Below are 21,668 nucleotides of genomic sequence, written 5' to 3' on the forward strand. Positions count from 1 at the left end.
GGATGATGCAATACATTTTATTAATAAATGTTATTTAGGAATAGAAAATTTCCCTTTCTTACCTTTTGATTCCCTGAGAGAGTGATTATTTTGACTTCGACAATTGAGAAATTGTTTCATCAAGTGTATATATATCATACATTCATGCAAAACTGTTCCGCACATTTTTGTAGGTTAGTGACTAGTTAATTTAAAAATAGATGATTTTTATATTCATGGATGATGCCTTCTTAAAGGATAGCAATCGCTGGCTATGGGCTTTTAGTAAGCTGAAATTTAATGAGACACCTAATCTAGTTTCTGCAATTCCCTACGTAAATATTGATCTATAGAACTTGTTACATCGGAATCAATCTTATTTTAGTACCGGTTAGAGGATAAGTAGACTACTAACTAAATGAAGTTTCTATATTAAGCCAAACAAACTGTATACATCATATTCTTCAAAATTTACACTTTTCTCTTCTCTCCACCCCCAAGCAATCAGTTGGCTTTCTATTTGCCACCAGTTGATTTGGTCCCAACCTTAATCCACGGTCTATATGACCCATAGCATGAAACAAACTTATTCAGCGACCATTTATGAGGATTGAATCAGTGCTAGACAAGGAAGAAGCAGAACCCTTGCCAGATGATGAAGGAAGAGGCAATAAGAAATCATGCTCTTCATTACCGTTAAGTGTACCAAAACAAGTACTTCCATCTGGTAATTCTGGTAGATTGGCATTGCCATCCAAAAATTGCATCACTTGCCTCATGTTAGGCCTAGCTGTTGGCACTGAGTGTGAGCAAAGCAGGCCTAATTTCAAAACCAATTCCATTTCCTCCCCCACATAATTACCTTCCAATCTAGGATCACTAGCATCAAGGATAGCTCCTCTTCTCCAGCACTCAAACACCCAATCAACCAAAATTATGTCTTCGGTTAGTCCTTGTTGCCCTACAGGCCGCCTTCCACATGCCACCTCAAGCATGAAAGCCCCAAAAGAAAACACATCAGTGCAAGTGGTTGCCCTTCTTGTTCTAATAATCTCTGGAGCCAAATAACCTACAGTTCCAACCACATGGGTGGTTTGGGGATTCGTACCATGGTCATATAATCTGGCAAGGCCAAAATCACCTAGCCTTCCATTCAATTCAGCATCTAATAGAACATTACTCGCTTTTACATCTCTGTGTAGAACAACCTGTTCCCATTCTTCATGGAGGTAAAGAAGGCCAGATGCTACACCTTTGATGATTCGAAATCGTTGAAACCAGCTAAGGTTTGGTTTTTCATTGCTATATAAGAACTTGTCAAGGCTTCCGTTGGACATATAATCATAGACCAAGAGGAGTTCTCCTCTTCGCCGGCAATATCCCAGGAGCTGGACCAAGTTCCTGTGCCTCAGTCTTCCCATGCTAATAATCTCAGCTACAAATTCCTTCATCCCTTGTTTCGAATTATGGGAGACTCTCTTAACTGCAATTTGTACATTGGAAGAAGGAAGTATTCCTCTATAAACCTTTCCAAAACCTCCTGCTCCAAGAAGCTCGTTGTCTGAGAAACCCTTGGTTGCTTTGTAGAGATTCTTATAGATGAACCGGTGAGGACCATACTCCCTTTCCCAATCTTCACGTGTTTCTTCATATTTCCTCCTTCTTATAATGTAAGCAGCTCCAGTGATTGTTATCAGCAAAAGCATCACTGCTATGAGAAAAACCATGATCATTAGTCTGGGTATCTCTTTTGCTTTCCTTTGTCGAGGAAGTGAAGGAAGCTTCGAAACATCAAGGCTTTGTGCTTGTCCACTTTTATTAAAGCTCCATCCTAGAACGTAGTGGTTACTTGGAATAAGTGTACCAGTTGCTGCAGAGAAACCAACATACATAGATTCCAAGAGATATTGAGACAGATCAATGGACTTTGACATGAGAGGCTGGTTTGGTTTTGGGATTCCGTTCGGGGCTAGTGTTACACTCAGTAACTTTTCTGCCTCATCATAGTCTATCCAAAGTTGCGTTGGATTCCCACTTGTGAGCTCCAAGCTTATATTTTTCCCTTCTTTATTGGAAAAATACATTGCAGAAGCTGAATCAGTTGAGTTCAGGCTATTCACATCGATTCCCACATGATTTCTATCAATATCTCCAAATTCTGGATTCAGAGCAGTGTCAAGCTCGATGGCCAAAATGTGGTTTGAAGTAAGGCCTTCATTTGAAGAATTGAAGAGTCCTAGATACTGATTTCCTGCAACGTTGGTGAAGTTACTTGATGGACTGATGGTGAAGGCCATGCCGTGACCTCCAACATTTGGCACTTGTGGAACAATGGCGAATACAAAGTTTGTAGAAAATGAGAGAGATGGACTTAAACCTGAGGAAGTTGTGTTGAATTTTAAAGGAAATTGGAAGAAAGCGTGACCAACTTGCGGGTATGAATTGTTTACGGTATTGGTTAGCAGCAGTAGGCCATTGCTGGTAATTTTAGCAGATCCATCAAGATGCAGCTTGGCTTGAAGGAAGCCATTGTAGATGAATTGGTTTTCATTTTGAGCAAAGGCCAGGGGAATATTGGAAACATAGAAAATTATCTGGAAATGAAGTGATACAAGGATTGTAGCCATTGGGAAAAGTTGAAAAACGCCCATTTTTCTGAAGAGAGGGGTTTTGGCTTGATTAAGAGTCACTTGACTCAGAGATATATGTCTTCTTCTTTGTCCAAGTTTAACAACAATATCTGTGTTATTATAGTTATGGGATAACAGAATAATTGACTCACAAAGAAAATGGTGTGTCTAGTCAAGTAGGAACTGTGATTGGAAAAGAAGCTCTAGTGTGAACTTAAGAAAAATGCAATCCTGGTCATCCATGTTTTTTTTAAAGTATGATGAAAAAATGTTTCTTGGTGCGTACACAAGGGAATCTTGTTAGTCCGCCTCCTTCTCTATTTCTATCAGCTAGTATGAATTCTATGTATTGCGTCAATTGGACAATTAATGTTAGGTAGAAATCTCATCTATCAATCAGCAACAAACTTTGACCCAGCAGCTAGGAGTAATCATGTTAGCTGCCACTATTGACTCTAAGCAATGAATAAGTCTAGTGCCACACATTGTGGTACAACAATTGTCACAACTCACCCATGTGACGAGTTATGGTTGGTGGAGAGTTACCATCACCTTTCCACTAATCACAACTCGTCACATGGGTGAGTTGTGGTATTTGTTATGCCACAATGTGTGGCACTAGACTTATTCCTAAGCAACATCTAACATTCCGTATACTACACACGAAATCTGTCTAATTCATTTAACCAAATGTCATTTTAGTAATATACCCTTCAAAACCCTAGGCGTATAAACTTATTTTCTTTCCTAGTTGCATTCTCCCACGTCCCATTGCTGCCTCACACTCTCAAACCTCAATCTCACCTCACCTCCCTATTTGTTTGTTTTTTTTTTTTTTTTTATAGCCCAGATCAACTGGATTAATACAAAAAATTGTATTTTTTTTTTCTCTTTCATAAAATTTGATAAATGAGTTGATACAACTAACCCCTTTAATAAACGGATCGTTTTATGGTGGAGGAATTGTAATTTATTTAGTAAACGTGTCATGTTCGTCCCTTATAATTGAATACTCATAAGTCGACATACCACAAACCCAACATGCAGGGACAGACACAAGATTTCAAGCTAGGGAGGGGCAGAGATAAGTGGAAAAAAAAAAATCAAAAATCAAAAAAATTCAAATACACAAAAATCATTGTTTCTTAATATATTAAGATGCAATTATCTACCAACAAAAACAAAAGACACAAAACAATATTATTTTTTAATATACAAAATACTATTGTTTTTTTACATTTTTTTTTTTTTAATTTACATGGGTTACGTTGATGATTCATGATTTTGGAGGGAGCCTAAGCTACAAAGTAAGGGGGGCTCAATTATAATTTTATTTTTAATTCTTTTACTGAAAATTAAACTATTAAAAAAAAACTTTCGAGTCCAGGAGGGACCCGAGTCCCCACTTGGATCCGATCCTGTCAACATGTGGACATGAATGGCCACCTTTACTAAGTTACTATATACTTTGCTATTTACATGCTTTTTGAAAATGGCCGGACCTATTTATATCCTGTATTGCTGTCATTCTCAAAACAGTGAAGTATTTCTCATTTTTATCATAATCATTGCTCTATTTTACATCTTAGTTGTTGTTGTCTGCACTCCCGATTTCTTGCAGTAAAGTAGAAATTTTAGTACTGTATTTGGATTTGGATGACATGAATTTGGATTTGGATTTGAGCGGGTCCAAATCTAAATCCTTTGTTTAGATAACTTAAAAGAATTAGATTTGGATTTGGCCCAAATACATCTTGGATTTCAGGGTCCAAATCCATGGATTTGAAATACCCTCAAAAACCCAGGAATTTAGAAATCTCTCACTCTCACGCACACTGTTTCTCTCTGGGCTCTCCGTGTCTCTCTTCCTAGCCGTAACTCACAAACTCTTCTTCCCCCTCTCTCTCGGCAAGGCAACTATAGGTTTGTTCTCTCAACTCTTATCTTCCTCTTTAACCTCTCTAATTCTCTCTTTCTACTAAATCTAAATTCAAAAGGGATGTGGGTTTTTCCGGTGGGTTTTATTTGATTTATTTGTGGGTTTGTTTGGGTTTAATTTGATTGTTTGTGGGTTTTGTTTGATTTGTTTGTGCATCTTGTTTCATGGTATTTTCAATGATATGTTTTGGGTTTGTTTTTATTTTCTATTTTTATTTTCATTTGTGGGTTTGTAATGCAAATTATGTGTTTGATGAAATGCTTCAATATGAGTTGTGAAGTAATAAGTGAGAGAATATTCATTTGAACCAATGATATTGTGATGATGGAAAGTGAGGACTACTGTCATAGTGAATGCTTATACATCCCATAAATTTTTTTCATTCCATTTGTTGCTTTAGCTTCAAAACTTGTATCATCATTTGTCCATCACTTGTTAAATATTCCCTTTATAGCTATCGGTGCTTATTTCCAATTCTTTCGTACCTCATCAGTTTTATGTCTTCTTTCTCTATATACCACCAGATTATCATCATGTTACCAAGTTGCCTATGTTGCTGACTGTGTACATTGTACCTGCCTGTCAAAGACTTGATCATTAGTAATGTTTCCCTTGTAGAACACATTTTTTCCTTCATGCATGTACCACTTTGACTCCTGTGTAACCACAATATCCACAAGATTACTCAGCATAATATATATTCAGAGTAGAAACTTGAGCCTGGTCTTAAATATTGAGATTAATCAGATTTGACTTGGCTTGCCAAAAGTCCAGTCTTGATCTCAATTGCTCTCTTTCAAATTTGATTTTCCTAAATAGGCTTATGGTATCGGTCAACATTGAATTCCTTTTCTAAGCTGCCTTCTGGGTTAGGAACATAATTTTGCTACCTTCTCATTTTATGCTGGTAATTAGAATTCAAAGGTAACCTTAAATATGAAGGTTGCACATGTACAATCTACTTGAAAGTATAAAATCTCTTTGAACCTTTGGAACAGAATTTTGCTACTTTCTCATTTGAGTTTTTGTACTTGTTAAAATCTTTTCACAAATGCATTTCTAATGGTTCAAGAATGAGCTGGGTCTAATTTATTTAATAGCTTTGAGGTGTATTTCTTTTGTCTGTTTTAGACATATTGATTGATGGTAATAGATTAAAGATTAATACTGACAATTGTAATTGGGGTTACCAGCCAACTTGTCTGTGTGACCAATGAATTCTAGCTAAAATCACACTTCCTTGTTATAGTCTTGTGGTGGAGTAGTGGATGATAGAGATGGATTATAAGATTACCATTTAGAGCAGAAAAGGTAATTAAAGAAGTTGATGAGGCTGAGTGCAGCTAACAACCAATAAAAAAGATCAAGCCTATCCTTGTTGAAGTCATTTTCACTAAGCCATCCACCACTTGAAGAACTTGAGGTAATTTTGTTCACTAGGGAAACAAGGAGTGAGCTTAAATGGAAGTGGGAATGTGGAGGTTCCCCCAACATTTGTGCTTTAAAGTCCACCCCTTGTCATCTTTCAAACAAGGTGGGGCTTATTGTGAAATGAATGAACAAGAGCCAGAGACTGTGAGACTACAAGGTAATAATGATGGTTCTTCCCCTTCTAATTCCAATGCTGGGAATTCTGTGCATGAGAGTTGCTTTCCCTTCTCGATGGCTGATGGGGAAAACTTGTGGGAAAATTATGCTTTGAAACTCAACAAAGGCAATCACAACCAGTAAGTAAAAAAAAAAAAAAAGCACGTAGAGTTTGTTAAGTTGTTCTAATTATCTGGATTGGGAAGAAACTTTGAAGGGCGGGAAAAGGTACGTAGTTGAATTGTTAAGAGGTAAGAGGTTTGAAAATGCCTCTGGTACAATGGACTTACATTGTGTAAGAGCTAGCTGACTGAAGATTTATGTATATTAGGACTTAGAAGCTGCACTTTTAAGAATAAAATAATGGGTTTGTGTTTTATCCTAGAAAGCATGGACGCAGTTGCCCGTGCGTCGTTGTCGCGTCTGAGTTTTTTTTTTTTTTTTCTTCGGATTCATCGCTAAACTGGCCTGATTCTGCCAGAATCGGGTCATATCGGCCATATCGGGTCGTATCAACCGGTGACCGAAACAGGCCGAAATCGGTCTTCAGAAGAAGCGAAATCAATTGCAGGTGGAGAAGGAAGTGATCGCCGGTACAACCAAGCCATAGCCATTTTTTTTGTTTATTTATTTATTTTTTTTTTGTTTTTGTTTTCTTATTGCGTAAAGTAACGGTACAAAAGCTCCAACGTGAAAAAGGTAGAGGGGTATCAAATTGTAAATTTTTTTTTTTTTTGGGAGAAAATATAAGTTTCTAAGTGATTTTTAATAAAAACAAATTATTAAATAATTAGAGATATCGTATTTAAATTCCCACCTCAGAGGCATAGTAATGTGTTTCTTGCCTTCTTCTTTCTTTGTTTTGTGAATCAAGGCATAGTAATGTGTTTTTTAAGAATATTTTAATAGTAAAAATATATAAAAAAAATATAAATATAAATATTTTTAATAATTTTTTAATCGTCGAGTCCCGCCGCACCCGCGTCCTACTTTTTCAAAAATTGTCGAGTCCCGCACCCGCCCCCGCACTTGAGTCCTGAAACGCACCCGTGTTTCATAGGTTTTATTAGTGTAATGGGGAAAGGAGGAAGCAATTAATATTTTGCTCAAATTATCGGGTTATGGTCTCATGTTCTATAAGTTTTCCATTTTGTGATAAATTTCCCTTCTGTGCATGCAATTGGTACTATCATATTGTAGTTCATTTATTAATTCCTTCTTACATTTTTCCCTTCCATACTTTATTTTCTATTCTTCAATAATCTTTGGACCCCTAGAGAAGCATTGGGTGTGTATGTGTGAGAGGGAATAATTTACTTATCAGATTATACATTACTTGTAGATTTCAAAATTCATATTTGATGCACCATCCGTGCATGAACAAAATGTAAGTACTTTTTCTTCTGATATTTGGTAATAAACTCATTGTCCAATTGTGTCCTTGTGGACAATTATTTCTTCCATCACTACTAATGACAATATTGGAATACATTTACCCGGATCAAGAGCAATGTACTTATGTACCTAGTCATTTTGTTCAGAGTCAACTAGGAAGAAATATGCAGTGATTTATTCCAACTTTCAAGAAAGTAAAATGACAAGTAGCCACTTGATATTGACTTTGTTTGTCCTAATAATCTTTGAAAGTAAATTTGTAGCAGCTACGAAAATATTAAATATAGCAGAATTTCGGAGTTCAAGGAACAAGATTCCCCAAAAATCGAGGGTGTTCCCTTCTTTTACTTTGCATGGATTGAAGCTGACGAAGCTGTCACTGGGCTGCTTACCTTTAGTTGTGTTAATTATTTATTATTCATATTTGTAGTTGCAATTGCATTGATTTGTTTGGTGTGATTTCATGGCTTTTCTTTGATAACCCTTTTTTAAGTTATAGATTCTTATTGTTTGTATTTTGAAAAATGAACAAAGACAAAAATGACCAATGATGGAAGAGATATATCCATTCAACGAAAACGTAAAAGAGAGGAGATTGAAGTATATGAGGAGGGGTGATGAGATTTTTGCCTTTGCTAGTGGAGTTTTTTGTTATGCTTGTTGGAATATGTTCGCGTAGGAAGTACTTTGTGAGAGAACCATTAAGAAGTGAAATTGAAGAGTAATTTTTTAGTTTGAGATTTTGAATTTTATTAAAAAAACTGTCATTTGGGTTTTTTCTCTAGTTGATATAAAAATTTTAGTTGTCAATAATTGGCAAAATATTTTTTTAGTTGTTTATGACTAAAGATATTTAGTTATTATCTTGTCGATTGAATTATTAATATTACCTCATGTATTTATTAAAAATATTACTAAAATTAAAATGTAGAAGGATTAAGAAAAATAATAATTAAAAATATATATTTTATTGATCTTAAATCCAAATCCAAATCCAAATTTAGATATCCAAACAATGGAATTTCAAATTCTTCTTTGTTTAAAAAGACCCAAACAAGGAATTTTAAAATCAAAATATTTCAAATCAAGGCATTTTAAATCAATGAATTTCAAATCTAAATCCAAATGTTGTCATCCAAACACAACCACAGTAAAGTAGAAATTTGAGTACTATATTTGCAAATTTCTCATTTCCAATAGGTTTATTAGTTTTGTTATGACTTATGAACTTAGCACAAGTACCCACCGCACACCCTTGGTGTGGTGATCACTCTATAAGTATAAATGTTTATGGGGTGTGAGGGGCAAGAGCTGGGGTTCAAGTCTCCAGGAGGGAGTTTTACACACATATACACTTAGATTAGGTTAGAGTAGAAATTCTATCTTAAAAATAAAAAATAAAAAAATAAAAAGAACTTAGCACATGCGTGCATATGCATTCAATAAACACAAACTCAGAGAGAGAGAGAGGGAGACCATTCTTCTAAGTCTCAAGGATGCTTAAATACCTAAGAGCAATGATCCTTCAAGGTGTGCCATTGTAATGAATACGTTCAGAGAATATGCAAGTTTAGAGGTTGGGTTCCTATTAAATAAAGCTTTTTTCTTAAAAATAAATAAATAAAAAGAAAGAAAATTTTTTCAAGATACTATTCATCAACTCCTTTCTATGCCCTTATTAGTGTATCACGCAAATCAAATTTAGTATCATGCAAATCACATTTAGACTTTAGTATCTTCTCCAAAATAAAATAAAATAAAAAACATTTAGACTTTAGTACATGTTAGTATCCTTTATTGACTCCATCTCCATCTTTTATATCTCAAAAAAAAAAAAAAAATCCTTTATTAACTAAAATTAAGAAACATTGTTTCTCAAAAAAAAAAAAAATTAAGAAACATTAATTGTTGTTGATTTTAGTCCAATTAAAGAATTCTCCTAAGCATATTTTAGTTCCTATTTATATCCTATTTATGGTCCACAATAAAATAAAATTAAGTAGAGAAAAAATGTAGTCACTACAAGCTTTCTATTGCGGATGTAAGCCATTTGGCAATACCACGTAAAGGTATGTTTTGCTCTCCTTCTAAATCTATAACTTTTTATTATTTTTGTTTTATTTTAACATGGTACCAAATTCACTTTTTTGTGTTCTTCACTAGATTTCAAGCATTTCACCGCCAACCATCACTCGATTTAGGTGTTAACCACATTTGATCATCATTGTCAAGACATTCTTTTTCTTAGAATAGAGAATTTTTCTACACTGTTTTTTTTCACATAAATTTCAATTTTGTCCTCTATTTTCCTACTTGAGGCTCCAAAGTCTCACAACTTGGCCCATCACTCATTCTTTTTGCACTCAAACTATGTGAAATTCTTCAACTCAGCCACAAGCTTTGTCACAATGTCATCTTCTGCCAATATTCCTTAAGCCACCAATGTAGTCATCCTCCGGCCATAGCAACCACTCTTTGGTCACTAGTGCAGTCGTTCTTAGGTTCTTGCAGTTCTCTTCTAGCATTCATCCATCGTCGTTTATTTGTTGCCATCGCCAACATTTTGCATAATTTATTCTACATTGTGCTTGTCCCATTCTACATTCAATATGGTCAATTGTGGTCATTTTTAGGGCATCTTCACAAGCTTGCATTTCAAACTCAAGTCATCATTATGCTTCTACCTTGAGTTTGAGGGGGATGTAGTGTATCATGCATATCACATTTAGCACATGTTAATATCCTTGATTGACTAAAATCAAGAAAGATTAATTATCCTTGATTTTAATCCAATCAAGAGATTCTCCCAAGGACACTTTAGCTCCTATATATACCTTTCTTAGGGTTCACTGTAAAACACAATTTAGAATAGTAATAATAGCCATCAAGGAATTTTAATGTGAACGTATGTCATCAAGCCAAATCACATAAACCCTTGCTACCACTCTCTCCTTCTCTCTATAAATTTTTTTTTTCTTTTTATTTTAACGGCCCTTACATGACTGCAACTCATTATAACCATACAAACATTTTTTTGTGGAAAAATAATAATTTTCATCAAAGTGGTAGATACTGTACCGATACCGGCCAGTTTGTACTAAACTGGTACATATACCGGTATCAAAACGCCAACATTTCGTATCAGTTTAAATACCAACTATACCGGCTGATTTCGAGCATTACTGATCAGTACAAGAAAAAAAAAGTTTTTTTTTTTTTTATAAGTTTGGTAATTTTTGAATTTTTGTAAGGGCAGAATGGTAACTTACTTGCATTAACTTATTAGTATTATTTATTTTCTTAGCATGCAATGAATAATTAAGCTTTCTATTTTTTATATTGTGTTTTTTTTTTTTTAATTGATGTTAAAGTCTAAAACAATGAATAATTTTTATGAATTGAGATAATATTTTATGATAAATTTTTATATTTATTATAATATATATATATATATATATATATATAAATAAAAAATAATGGTAAACCCGAAACAGTACACCGTTATTGACTAGTACCAAAATATATCATTCCATTGGTCAAATTAGTACAGCCTTCGGTACAAGATTGACTCCCTTGATTTTCATACATAGTGATTATTGGCTATAGGTTGTCAGTATTCTAAAAGTTTTGGATGAGCCACCCAATTTAACAAAAAATAAAAAATAAAATAAACGAAGAAGATTGAATTAGTTTATGCAATTTGATGAGCCATCCAATCTAGTTTCTGCAATATACAACATAAATATTGATCTATAAACTATAAAGCTTGTAACAACGAAATTAATCTTATTGTTATACTAAGCTTCAATAGACTACTACCTACCTAATATCAGTTTCAATATTAAGAGAAAGAAACAGTATAAATCATATTCCTCGCAAGTTCCTTTTTTTTTTTTTTTTTTTTTTTTTCCCTCTTCTCTACACAACCCAAGCAGCAATCTCTAAGCTTTTTGTCTGTCACTGGTTAATTTGATCATTTAGTGTAATGGCACAACAAATTTTACAATATTTTTCACACATATTAAGATGACTGATAATGATTGATCTATAATAAAAGTGATGTCAACGGTGATTCCAATGAAAGTGATGTTGCACCAATCACAATTTACATACTCAACAAGTTGTTTAAAAAAAAAAAAAAAAAATTGTGAAATTTGTTGTGTGTATAGTATTGATGTAATTTGAGCCCAAGCATTGATCCATGATCTAATCTACCCATAGTATGAAATGCAAGTAATTCAACTACCACTTTTGAGGATTAAATCAATGGTAGGAAGGAAGGCGTAGAACCCTTGCCAAATGCTGAAAGAATTGGCAATAAGATCTCAGATGCTTCAACACTTGTAAAGTTACAAAAACAAGGATTGCCATTGTGGTAATTCCGGCATATCAGCATTGCTATCCATAAAACTGCATCGCTTGCCTCATGCTAGGCCTAGTTGCTGGCATTTTTCTAGTCCAATTCCCTTTCCTCCACCACATAGTTGCCTTCCAATCTAGGATCACTAGCATCAAGTATAGCTCCTTTTCTGTGTACCTCTCTCTCCCATTTAATACATGTTTTATCAACCCAAAAAAAAAAATTCGTTTCTCAAAAAAAAAAAAAAGTTAATTACTATTTTTCTTTTTTATGTTCTCCTTTCTTATGGTTTTTTTGTTTATTTTTTCTTACAACTCTACTTTGGGTTGATTAGTTTTAATGTTTTTGATAGTTCTTCTTTAGGTTGATGCATTTTGCTGTTATGTTTCTTAATTCCTCATCACAAATCCTCTCTCTCTCCCTCTTATAACTTTAGTTTGATTTTAGTTTGGGTTAATATTTACTTATTTTGAATTTGGGGATTTGAGATTGAAATAATAAATTTGAAGCTTAGAAAATTCAGTTGCGTGGAAGAAAATCAAGGAAAACATAACTGAGTATGATTCAAGTTAGAAATATATGACATATGTAAAATATATATGTGTGTGTGTGTATGAATGTATGTATAAAAAAACCAAAAACACCCAAAATATGCAAATAAAGAGTAACTAAGATAAAAATAGTTTTCTCATCAAAAAGAAGATAAAAATAATTGAATAAGAGATTTGGGGTTCAATCCCCATCTATACTAAAAACCAATTGGTATCTTAATCTAATGATAGAAAATACAATCATCATAAACAGAAACCATAGATTAAAACTCTATTTAAAAAATTAAAAATTTTAAGATTTAAAAAAAATTAAAAAGATAAAAGTAGTTAATAGAAAGAAACATTTATAAAGGAATACCTAAAGAACATGTTGCATTTGGAGAGAGAGAGAGAGAATGATAAACAGGGGGAACTCATAAGAGAAAAATATTAGGTGCTATAATACCTCTTTGACTAAATGAGTTTACTTTTTCAAAATGGCAAATCTTAATATACAAATTATATCAAAAAAAAAAAAAAAAAGCACATATTCCCACGCAAGATGGGTATGTGACTACATAATTTAAAACTAAACATTTGATTGATTTATGGATGATGCCTTCTTAAATACTAAATAAATATGGTTCTGTAAATATTGATCTATAAAGCTTGCAACAACTAAATTGATCTTATTGTGGCACTACTTAGAGCTTAAGTTAGACTACTAAAATTTATCAAAAAAAAAAAAAATAAAGAAAGAAGACTGCCATAACAGTTTCTACACTAGAGAAAGCAACTATATACATCACATTCTTCAAAAGTTTCTATTTTCTATTCCCACCACACCAAGCAATCGGTGTTTTGTATTTGCCACTTGCTGATTTGGTCCCAAGCATTGATCCATGATCTATTCAACCCATAGCACAATATACTACTAATTCAACGACCACTTCTGAGGATTGAATCAATGCTAGAACAGGAAGGGGCAGAAGCTATGCTAAAAGATGAGGGAAATGACAACAAGAAATCAGACGCTTCATTACTTGTAGATGTACCAAAACAAGCTTTGTCATTTGGTAGTTCTGGCAGCTTAGCATTGCCATCCAAAAACTGCACCACTTGCCTCATGCTAGGCCTAGCTTCTGGCACTAAGTGTGAGCAAAACAGGCCTAGTTTCAAAACCAATTCCATTTCCTCCACCACATAATTACCTTCCAATCTAGGATCACTAGCATCAAGGATGGCTCCTTTTCCCCAGCACAGAAAGACGTAATCAACCAAAACAACCTCTTCAGGCAGTCCTTGTAGCTCTATAGGCCTCCTTCCACAAGCCACCTCAAGCATGAAAGCCCCAAAAGAAAACACATCAGTGCAAGTGGTTGCCCTTCCTGTTCTAGTAAGCTCTGGAGCCAAATAACCCACTGTCCCAACCACATGGGTGGTTTGAGGATTGGTACCGTGGTCGTATAATCTGGCAAGGCCAAAATCTCCTAGCCTTCCATTTAATTCAGCATCTAATAGAACATTACTTGCTTTTACATCTCTGTGTAGAACAATCTGTTCCCACTCTTCATGGAGGTAGAGAAGGCCAGAAGCTACTCCTTTCAGGATCCGAAACCGTTGAATCCAGTTAAGGTTTGGCTTTTCATTGCTATATAAGAACTTGTCAAGGCTTCCGTTGGGCATATAATCATAGACCAAGAGGAGTTCTCCTCTTCGCCGGCAATATCCCAGGAGCTGGACCAAGTTTCTGTGCCTCAGCCTTCCCATGCTAATAATCTCAGCCACAAATTCTTTCATCCCTTGTTTGGAATCATGGGAGACTTTCTTGACTGCGATTTGTGTATTGGAAGAAGGAAGTATTCCTCTATAAACCTTTCCAAAACCTCCTGCTCCAAGAAGCTCTTTGTCTGAGAAACCTTTGGTTGCCTTGTAGAGATTCTTATAGGTGAATCTGTGAGGACCATACTCCTTTTCCCAGTCTTCACGTATTTCTTCAAATTTCTTCCTCCTTGAATTGTAAGCAGTTCCAGTGATTGTTATCAGTACAAGTGCTACTGCTATGAGCAAAACCATGATCATTAGTCCTGATATCTCTTTTGCTTTCCTTTGTCGAGGAAGTGAAGGAAGCTTGGAAACATCAAGGCTTTGTGCTTGTCCACTTTTATTAAAGCTCCATCCTAGAACGTAGTGGTTACTTGGAACAAGTATACCAGTTGCTGCTGAGAAACCGACATACATAGATTCCAAGAGATACTGAGACAGATCAATGGACTTTGACATGAGAGGCTGGTTTGGTTTTGGGATTCCATTCGGGGCTAGTGTTACACAAAGTAACTTTTCTGCCTCATCATAGTCTATCCAAAGATGCATTGGATTCCCACTCTTGAGCTCCAGGCTTATATTTTTCCCTTCTTTATTGGAAAAATACATTGCAGAAGCTGAATCAGTTGAGTTCAGGCTATTTACATCGATTCCCACATGATTTTGATCAATATCTCCAAATTCTGGATTCAGAGTAGGGTCAAGCTCGATGGCCAAAATGTGGTTTGAAGTAAGGCCTTCATTTGAAGAATTGAAGAGTCCTAGATACTGATTTCCTTCAGCGTTGGTGAAGTTACTGGATGGACTGATGGTGAAGGCCATGCCGGAACCTCCAACATTTGGCACTTGTGGAACAATGGCAAATACAAAGTTTGTAGAAAATGAGAGAGATGGACTTAAACCTGAGGAAGTTGTGTTGAATTTGAAAGGAAATTGGAAGAAAGCGTGACCAACTTGCGGGTGTGAAATGTTTACGGTATTGGTTAGCAGCAGTAGGCCATTGCTGGTAATTTTAGCAGATCCATCAAGATGCAGCCTGGCTTGAAGGAAGCCATTGTAGATGAATTGGTTTTCATTTTGAGCAAAGGCCATGTGAATATTGGAAACACACAGAATTACAAGAATTGTACCCATTGGTAAAAGTGGGAAAAGCCTCATTTTTGTGTAGAGAGTGCTTTTTGCTTGTTTGAGACTCTAGGATTTTTATAGAAATGAGCCTTCTGCTTTGCCCAGGTTTAACAATTGACTCACAAAGAAAATAAGAGTGTCACAAAATGCAATCCTGATAGTCAATATCGTTTGTAAAGCAAGTTGAAAAAATGACTTTGCCCCATATATCAGGGAACCTTGTACTCCACTCCCCTCTTTACTTCAATCTACTTGTTTAAAGTGATCTATTTATTGTGACAGTGAGATTTGATAATATAATGTTTGGTAGAACTCTCATTTTATCTACAACAAACTCGGACCCAGCTGCTAGGCCTTGGAGCATTAATGGTTAGCTGCTACAAAAGCTATTTGCAGTCACTCCCTCTTACACATGGCCGGCTCAATTTGCAATAAGCCATTAATTTTAAGTAAGGTTTCTTTATTATTTAAACTAGTCACAAACTCACGCAATATGTGAGAATATGTATTTTGTAATATGATACAATTCATAATTTATTCTCTAAAATTTATTGAAGATAGTTTTCTCCTAAAAAATTGAACTATTTCTAAAATTATTTTCCAACTCTCTATCTCTACAAATATATCATTATATTATTTTGGGCTTTATTTATTTTTATTTTTTATAGATATGATATTTGTAACCCAATAATGGAGGGACATGCCAACACAACATTAGATTTCTATTTTTCTTCCCATGATGAGATTGTATCATATTTTAATTCTTCTAAATTTTGAGGTGCAACCTTCGTACCAGTTGCTAAATCCTTAATTCCTAAAAGTGATGTCTAGTTAGTTGCCAACAAAAAAGAATAAGACTACCCAAAAAACAAAAAAAAAGTAGAGCGAAGTTTTATAGGTTAGAATCATAACGTACATAAACTTATTTACAATAAGGTAAATAAATAAAATACATATTAAACAAACCTTACTTCAGCAAAATGATCAAATTTAATAGACCCTCACTTATATCAATTTCCATCAAAGACCAAATTCTCAAATAGTAATGTGCCATTGATTCCACCCTTGTCTACTACAGACATTTATCAATGTGTCCATATACAAATCACTCAATTGTCATTGTTTTGAATTTCCACAGAAAATCAAAATAGAGCGTATACAAATTGTAAGTAAGTGAGTCACTTGTATTGCCATAACATGGTCAAAGTTGGTGGCAAACTTGCTAACTCGGCCAATTGTTCTTACCTCAGAGAAGATATCTATTAACATTCCAGGTTATGAATTTCAAATGGTTACAGGAAGTTATCAGATTGTATCAATTGCTATGCCCAAAAATAGCAATTGCTTTTGCCTTCATTGGAACATATCAACTATATCATGTTGTGTTTAATAAGGAAAGAAATAGTAAAATCCAAAAGAAATAGTTTTGTTAAGATTTGTCTAAAACTCATGTACATAGTATTCTAGATATTCAAGAAGAGAAAATTCTAAAAAGAAAATCAAGTTGTTGAAAAAATAGCATAATTCAAAATCTAAAACTAAAAACCCAATTAATGTTCATGTACACTTATAGATAGGTATCGAAAAATCAAGAACCAATTAATTTTTCTATCCACACAACAGTTAGCATAAAGCTAGATACTAGTGGAATTTAAAAATAACTCAATTCTTTGAATTTCCTCACTCCTAAAATACCAAAAAATTTCTCATAAGCTAAATAATCCCCAAAGTTGTTCGTCAACCAAACAGGCCAACTAAGGTCCCAAACACAAAAATTCTAGCCACAACACAACAATCTACTTAAACTGATGTACATTGAAGAATTAGAGTTTCCTTTAAAAGATTAAGATTTAAAAAAAAATAAATAAACTATTACATCCCAAGTTCCATACACAAAAAAAAAAAAAAAAAAAAAAAAAAAAAAAAAAAGATTCAAACTCTACTCTCTTTTCTCTTCCATTTTCCCACAATTTCTGGGACACCAAATAGTCAAATTAAACAATAAACAACAAATTATTAGTATAAGGAAATGAAAATCTAATATAGCTGATGTGTATTGAACCATAAAAAGAAAATTATCAAGCACCACCCAAGAAAAGCAACAAATTTATTCCTCTTTCCTTCAAAATGTTCTAAGAAAAGAATGGTTACCAATTGATTAGTATGACCTTCAATAGATTAAAAAACCTCCAATGATTGCGAGTCTTGATCATACAATCTCTTTGATGAAAATGAATAACACTCTTACTATAAAACAAAGACCAAAATAAAAACATCACATTGAAGTTAATTATCATACATTGTAGCAAACATATTGAGAGTAACATTCCTATTGTTAAGAGAAGGGCAACCATAAAATAATTTATAACAAACTTGATCAAATGCCCAACTCAAATAAATTTTAAAACAAGAAAAAATATATTTTTTAATAGTTTTAAGACCATGAAAACTCAGCCTTCCTAATAATGAGATGGGAATTAAAAAAAATAAAAATAAAAAGAATAATACAAATAACAGAACTTATTTTCAGTTTATACCCTTTGGACCTAGGCTACCAATGTTCACCTCTCATATGCTTCAGTTTTGTTTGCAAGCTCTAGAGTCATTATCTGTCTCTTGCACTCATTTGATTGGGTTTTGGAAGACTAACTTGAGCCATGACCAAAAGAACGGAAAAAACACTCAAGAAACTATCGCATTGAAGGCCATACCGATCAATTTGTAACTAGAGAACAATTGAAAATTTATTAGGAAAAAAAAAAATTTTGAGAGGTGAGGAGATTGCAATCTATCGGTGACTATAAAAATTCCATATAATAGCGGCATCTCAAGAGTTTGGGTTAATGGAGAAACACACGATAGATTTGGAGATAAAGTATCGGTGACTATAAGAATTCCATATAATAGTGGCATCTCAAGAGTCTGACTTAATGGAGAGACGCACGATGGATATGGAGATAAAGTAACACCTAAATTTAAAAAGAGACTCAATAAATGGCAATCGGTAAAACAAAAAATAAAAAAGAAAGAAAGAAAATAAATGATGATATGATGCTGATGTGGCTTAACTGGAGCATAGTAACAATAAATACTATGCTTCAGCTTTTAGGTATATATATATATATATATATATATATAGACTAGTATGTAACTCATGTTTACGCATGGAAATGATAAATTAAAGTAGTGCTATTGATGTTAGCTTTAGAGGTACTAAAATGAGTGTCTAGTCAATTTGATGCCACAAAATGCAATTCTGATAGTCAATATCGTTTGTAAAACAAGTTGAAAAAATTACTTGCCCCATACATCAGGGAACCTTGTACTCCACTCCCCTCTTTACTTCAATCTACTTGTTTAAAGTGATCTATTTATTGTGACAGTGAGATTTGATAATATAACGTTTGGTAGAACTCTCATTTTATCTACAACAAACTCGGACCCAGCTGCTAGGCCTTGGAGCATTAATGGTTAACTGCTACAAAAGCTATTTGCAGTCAATCCCTCTTACACATGGCCGGCTCAATTTGCAATAAGCCATTAATTTTAAGTAAGGTTTCTTTATTATTTAAACTAGTCGCTAACCCGTGCGATGCATGAGATAATTAAACAAAATTTATAGACATTCACTTTTATTGGTACAATCATTTGAAAATAATTCTAACTAATACCCAAATGTAAGAGACACATTGACTTACTATTTAAAGTAGCTTTCTGAAGAATTTACACATATTGTGCAACTGAGCCTTAATTTCTCATCAACTATAAAAACATGGAAAGAAAATAAAAATTACAACAATTAATTCCATTATCTTTCATGCTATATTTTGTTATTGTATGGAATTAAGTCAACTCAATTTAAGTAGTTGTAATAAAATTGGCTTCTACTATTCTCTATTCTATAGAGATATGAACATATTGGATTTTTCAAACAATTACCGGTATTGTAATAAAATGATTTATTATTGAAAATAAGAAACAAAGAAAGTCTGTCTATAGCTTAAGAAACACAATATACTAAAATTAAAGAGATAAAATTTTCAGAGGACAAAATATTATAGATAATTTTAGAAACAGATTATACACTTAAAAGGGTTAGTAATTTATAACACTTACCCCCCACTATACAGACACCAAGTGCGGTCATCGTAACCCTTTGAAAGAACCTTCCCCAATTGGACCCTATAAAAAAAAAAAACACCCAATTAACAAAATTGATCCAAAAAGGTCTAAAAAGCACACAAAATCAATTCAAAAAACAAAAATATGAGACAAAGTAATTACTTTCCGCTGCCAATGAAATCGTCTTTTGTATTGATGTTCCAAACTGCAACACTTATCTCTCTAAGGCCTTCAATTAACGAAAACACAAACTTCTCTTGGAATACCGGAGTATTATGACCATCTATACACACACACACAAAAAACAAAATCAGCATAACTCACTATAACTCTATAGAAGCCTCAAAAATATAAAGAGAAATTAAAGGGGTTGAATTTGATATTTACGTTTGGAGAGAGAGAGTTTGCAGAAACTGTGACTTTATATTTCTTAACTTGAGAGAGGGGTAAGGTTACTAGGGTTTTAAGGTGTTATAATGTTTTTATTTTTATTTTTTATTTTTTAAATATTGTGCTGACGTGAAAAATTGTGGTACCAGCAGAGGTTTCGGTTTTATATATATATATATATATATATATATATATATATAGACTAGTATGTAACCGTGTGGAATGGTTAATTGTAGTTATAATGTTGGTCAATTTTTTTTGTTTTTTTGGGTTTATCACATGGAGGATAGAATTAGATAAAACAATTGAAAAAAAATATATTGGATTTTATTATTTAAGTATGCAATTGGTCTTCTTCTTTTTTTTTTCTTTTTTTCTTTTTTGGTTTATCATACGGAGGATAGCATTAGATAAAATAGTGAATAAAAAAAAAGCGAATATTGCATTTTATTATTTAAGTGATGCTACAATGAAAAAAAGAAGAAGAGAATATTGCATTTTATTATTAAAAATATATAAAGGGACATTAATATATATATATATATATATATATATATATTGTCAAACTTAAATAAACCTATTCACCAACTTAAACATTTCAAGGTCGATCAAGCATCTCTTGCACGGAACCACAAATTCTTCATAACCATAAGGATACGGCTCATCACGGTTCCAATGTTCCATTTTAGATTTTTGGCAAGCTTGAAAGTTTGGACTTTGATACATGGCGGTTCTTGCAACAAGTAGTCGAAGTATTCTTTGGCATTTTAGAAGCCTATGATTTCCATGTTCATCATTCAAAACTTTCAAAAGGTTACTTATGCCTTTAGGATTCGATTCACAAAGCAGCATGACTCCATGAATATATGTTTCAATAAAATCACCACATGCAACAGCTTCTTCAATCAATATTTTTCCTTCAACGACTTCTTCATTCAGGAAGTATTTTTTTGTACCCATTATGAGTAGTGCATGGGGATTCTTTGCTTCATAACATGAAAAATATCAATTTTTTTGCTTTGTTATCTAGTAGGGTTGGGTGACTGAAATATGGAGTGAGTCCAATTCTTTGGAGTACTAATCTGTTTTTTGTTAATTTGTTGAAGCTTTTGCATCTGATTAAGAAAAAGGAAAGAATTGAATTAATAGATTTCATAACTTATATATAGGGAAATAATTAGTATATATACACTGAAAAATTTGTTTTGTTATACCTTAACTTGATATTTCCCAATTATAGTGTTGCTGAATCATTTCCCACCTCTGAAAATATTTCCACTAACATGTCATTTGGAAGATTTTGTAAAGTATTCATATTTTTCTTTTTGGTTTGAAATAGTGTTCTAATATTTCATTCCCTATTTATAATAAAATGATTTTTAAAGATTCATAGGATCATATTAAATTACAATAAATGATAATAATGTGTTTTTAGACTTTTTAATTGAATATACATGAATTTTGATAGGCAAATGGATAATTATATTTTATAATAAAATATGAGAATGTACTTAAGAAGATTAAAAAATATTTTCACATTACATATGTACACAACGAAAGTAATTTCATTATCTTGTTTCTTTGATAATTCTTCTCAATCCTTCAAAAGATTAAATCTGTACATGAAATTTAATTATTATTATTTTACCTTTTTTTAGCTACTAATCGGTTGACATCCTAAACATTCTCTAAAATTTCATAATCCATTGACTAAGACCATTTTCATCCAATAATATGTAGACAACTAAATTACGTAAATGTTGAAGGGATAGGGTAAAAAAAAA

General features: G+C 33.3%; 2 protein-coding genes and 1 long non-coding RNA gene across 3 annotated transcripts; 1 reads left to right on the plus strand and 2 right to left on the minus strand.

Moving 5' to 3' along the window:
• Window positions 1-382: 382 nt before the first annotated feature.
• Window positions 383-2,732, minus strand: LOC115986431 (L-type lectin-domain containing receptor kinase IV.2-like). Its single transcript, XM_031109453.1, has one exon. The coding sequence runs from the start codon at window positions 2,628-2,630 to the stop codon at window positions 570-572; it is 2,061 nt and encodes a 686-aa protein (XP_030965313.1). The 5' UTR covers window positions 2,631-2,732; the 3' UTR covers window positions 383-569.
• A 1,380-nt stretch (window positions 2,733-4,112) lies between these two features.
• Window positions 4,113-6,296, plus strand: LOC115986439. The gene is made up of 2 exons (XR_004090746.1): window positions 4,113-4,532; window positions 5,742-6,296. It is a non-coding gene; the product is annotated as an uncharacterized LOC115986439 (long non-coding RNA).
• A 6,749-nt stretch (window positions 6,297-13,045) lies between these two features.
• LOC115986444 (L-type lectin-domain containing receptor kinase IV.1-like) lies at window positions 13,046-15,534 on the minus strand. Its single transcript, XM_031109471.1, has one exon. The coding sequence runs from the start codon at window positions 15,400-15,402 to the stop codon at window positions 13,360-13,362; it is 2,043 nt and encodes a 680-aa protein (XP_030965331.1). The 5' UTR covers window positions 15,403-15,534; the 3' UTR covers window positions 13,046-13,359.
• Window positions 15,535-21,668: the final 6,134 nt, after the last annotated feature.

This window comes from Quercus lobata, chromosome 1, assembly GCF_001633185.2.
Source record: "Quercus lobata isolate SW786 chromosome 1, ValleyOak3.0 Primary Assembly, whole genome shotgun sequence".
Lineage (NCBI taxonomy): Eukaryota > Viridiplantae > Streptophyta > Magnoliopsida > Fagales > Fagaceae > Quercus > Quercus lobata.

What these genes read in the sequence shown, in the direction of transcription:
- LOC115986431 (XM_031109453.1), bottom strand. Translation starts at nt 2,630, where the DNA reads ATGGGCGTTTTTCAACTTTTCCCAATGGCTACAATCCTTGTATCACTT.
- LOC115986444 (XM_031109471.1), bottom strand. Translation starts at nt 15,402, where the DNA reads ATGAGGCTTTTCCCACTTTTACCAATGGGTACAATTCTTGTAATTCTG.